Below are 264 nucleotides of genomic sequence, written 5' to 3'. Positions count from 1 at the left end.
CTGGGAAGAAGTCTGGTTCCTCCACGGGCTGGTGTTGCAGAGGCTGGTCCTGCACAGCAGATCCTCCGCTGTGAGCAGAACCGCTGAGGCCTGGCCAGGGGGAGGCTGCTGGCAGCTCGCAGCAGTTCTCCTTGGCGGCACATTGAATGACTTCCCTTCTGCGTCCACAGCAATCTCGGTGGCAACGCCATCAATGAGGTGGCCCTGGACTTCTGGCGAGCCAGCCGGGCGCGAGAAGAGATCTCCATGGAGCTTCTGGAAGAG

At 61.7% G+C, this 264-nt stretch overlaps 1 protein-coding gene across 1 annotated transcript in view; it reads left to right on the top strand.

The window, feature by feature from the left end:
- TOR3A (torsin family 3, member A) overlaps window positions 1-264 on the top strand; it is a gene marked incomplete at its 5' end in the record, with an annotated part of 5,692 nt that overhangs the window by 4,528 nt on the left and 900 nt on the right. Inside the window, one exon of the mRNA XM_010142306.1 lies at window positions 171-264. Within this exon, the coding sequence (XP_010140608.1) occupies window positions 171-264 (94 nt within the window). The remainder of the gene's footprint in view (window positions 1-170) is intronic.

Source organism: Buceros rhinoceros, unplaced genomic scaffold (genome assembly GCF_000710305.1).
Source record: "Buceros rhinoceros silvestris isolate BGI_N320 unplaced genomic scaffold, ASM71030v1 scaffold20770, whole genome shotgun sequence".
Classification (NCBI taxonomy): Eukaryota; Metazoa; Chordata; class Aves; order Bucerotiformes; family Bucerotidae; genus Buceros; species Buceros rhinoceros.
This window is presented reverse-complemented; position numbering and strand designations above follow the sequence as displayed.